The sequence below is a fragment of the Fulmarus glacialis genome, unplaced genomic scaffold, assembly GCF_000690835.1.
Source record: "Fulmarus glacialis isolate BGI_N327 unplaced genomic scaffold, ASM69083v1 scaffold47041, whole genome shotgun sequence".
In the NCBI taxonomy this organism is placed as follows: Eukaryota; Metazoa; Chordata; class Aves; order Procellariiformes; family Procellariidae; genus Fulmarus; species Fulmarus glacialis.
In genome coordinates this window covers 3,810-6,379 of record NW_009193047.1, presented here as the reverse complement: position 1 = coordinate 6,379, position 2,570 = coordinate 3,810, and the positions used below count along the sequence as shown (strand labels likewise).

Below are 2,570 nucleotides of genomic sequence, written 5' to 3'. Positions count from 1 at the left end.
GGGGGGGGGTCAGGAGGGAATAAAAATCTGCCTTGTATTGCAAGGGCTAAGCAATACCTCTGGAGTTACAAATCGTATTATACAAATGTTGAAGTAGTGATGGATGAACCTAAATTCTTGCAGAGATTGCATTTAGTCATCTACAAAAAGCACCTTTGCATCAGCACAAGTCAATGGTCAAATCTTCTGCTTCCTATTTCCTGAGAAATGAACCACAACTCTTCCCTAACCCCTGTTACCCTATGAGGTAGGGACAGGCAGGAGTCAGGGTTTACACTGTGTTGGCAGTAAGACATTATCATTATAACATAGGGAATCAACCATTGTATTATGCACAAAGAAAAAGACATTTTATTTTGTCCCAGTGCATTTATTATTTTATTATGCTGAAATACAATGCCCCTTTTCACCCAGAGAATAATTGACAAATGCATTATTTCCCAATTCATTGCCACAAAGCTGGAATGAGTTAAAGTGTGCCTGAAAGAAATCCTCTTAAGCCATTATGACCTGCTATTTTTACTGTTACATTTCAAGCGATTAACATGCCCATTACTTAAAGACATATTATAAGCAAAACAGTGTTTGTTTGCCCAGTAGCATATACCTTAAGCACAGACACACAGCAAAGCAGCATAGCGTCTGTATCTATTTACTCTGCCTGGCATATGGAAAAGCCTATTGCAAATGTTCACAGTATAAACAGATAAATGCACTGCAATTCCCATTGGAAGATGCATCTAGAACCTACCCACGTGGCTCATCTTTCCGTACCAGAAGTTTTTTGGCCATTATATTAGTGGTGATTATTAATTAGGGACATCTAGATTCTTTCTTTAAAAAAAACACCAAACAAACAGAATACACATTTGTGTTCTAGTAAACAATAAGCCTAAAGTAAAAAAAAAAAAAAAAAATTTAAAAAAAACCACTTTTTGCTGTCTTACAGTGATGCAGACAAAATGTCACACTTTGCAGTTTACTAGAAGTCTTAAGTAATCTGGCAGAAACATTCCTGTAGAGTGAAGTAGAGAGACTGATAATGACTTGGATTTTGTGCGTACCATTATATACTACTTTTTTTTTTTCTTTTTTGCAAGAGAACTGGTAACATAATAGTTTTCAGAAAAATATATGGGGAGTTCAGAAATCTGAACACCAACAACATTTTCTGGTAAACCTTGACAATGGAATTGGAAGAAGAGCTTCTGCACTGTATTGTACATGATTTACAAAGGCTGCATAAATCTAATAGCCTTTAGACTTCCAAGTCAAAATACCAGCAGAGGCAAAAACAAATTATAACCAACTAGACCTTAAAAGCACAGGTGTTTCCCTTGCCCTACCGTATGGGTCTTGCTAATCCACTCCCATGACATGGAAAGGTTTTTCCACTGGCCTGAAACATGCTGTGGAAAACAGGATTCAACACTGAATGGCTAAAGCAGAATAGCACGTGCAGTGTGTTCTCACGTGACCTGCCACAGCTTGGGGAAATCACTATGTGTACCAGAGCATGAAGACCAAGTGAAATGTTTAATGCCAGCATTGTTGCTGCTCAGCTTTAGTATACCCATTTCTCAAGTAAGTAAAGCCTCTGACCTGAGGCACCCCGAGTGCTGCTATCATAAATGTCACAAATATTATAAAGCTACATCTGAGGGAAAAAATAAAAAAATGAAATTTTTTCTACAGTTTGAAGCTTATACTCCCAGTTTCAGATTAAGCTTCTGAGTGTTTCTGCCTGTACCACCTTTGCTGATGCTAAAAAGTATCTTTCTTCACATGCCATGTTCTCAATAGGCAATAAACCCCTTGGGGTTTATTGGGAATTAGGTTGCTAATGTTTTAGGATTGCTGGAAAGTACAGAGGAGAAATATAAATAGGTTAAAACAAAAGAAGAATAATGCATGCTCACTCAGGCTTTCAGCACATACCAAGGTCAACAGAATTCTAAAAGAGAGGAGAGAAAAAAGAAAAGGGAAAAAACAAAACCACCAAGCCTTGACTAGCTGCCAGTCCAAGAACAGCTGCATTCACATCGACCATCAAGAAACCCCACGTGAATCTGAATCCCTTCTGCTCTCTCACACTAGGATTAGAGCAGAGACACCCCATCTCCCCTCACAGTGAACTACATGTTACCTGTGGAGTCAAATACAATCGGCTGGCAGTTTCTGTTTGAATTCCAGTTACATTTGAGCACCTGGCCTCCTTCTACAATATTGTGTTGGGTAGTGTTTGCTTTTGGAGCTCCCACCAGAAGAAATATCCTGGAGTAAAAAGAAGAAATAAAACAAAGATTTTGACACCTAAGGCACAGACATTGTTATATTATGACATCTGGAGAGTTAATAAAGCAAAAGCCTTGTCCATTCAAATCTAAATCTGACTAGAACTACTTTGAGTTCCAGAGAAATTCGTATTAGGTTTTAGGTCTTGGGTCCGTCTTTTCTGCAAGTAAAAGCAGGTAAAAAAACCAAACATTTACCAAAAAGAAGGGACAAAAGAAGGTAAGAGAAAATTCAAGTACTCTGTCCTACTTAAAGTTATATTTAAAATTAGATAA

At 37.8% G+C, this 2,570-nt stretch overlaps 1 protein-coding gene across 1 annotated transcript in view; it reads right to left on the bottom strand.

The window, feature by feature from the left end:
• Positions 1 to 2,274, bottom strand: part of ITGAV (integrin, alpha V) — a gene marked incomplete at both ends in the record, with an annotated part of 31,234 nt that extends 28,960 nt beyond the window's left edge. Inside the window, one exon of the mRNA XM_009587302.1 lies at positions 2,147 to 2,274. Within this exon, the coding sequence (XP_009585597.1) occupies positions 2,147 to 2,274 (128 nt within the window). The remainder of the gene's footprint in view (positions 1 to 2,146) is intronic.
• Between the last annotated feature and the right edge of the window lie 296 nt (positions 2,275 to 2,570).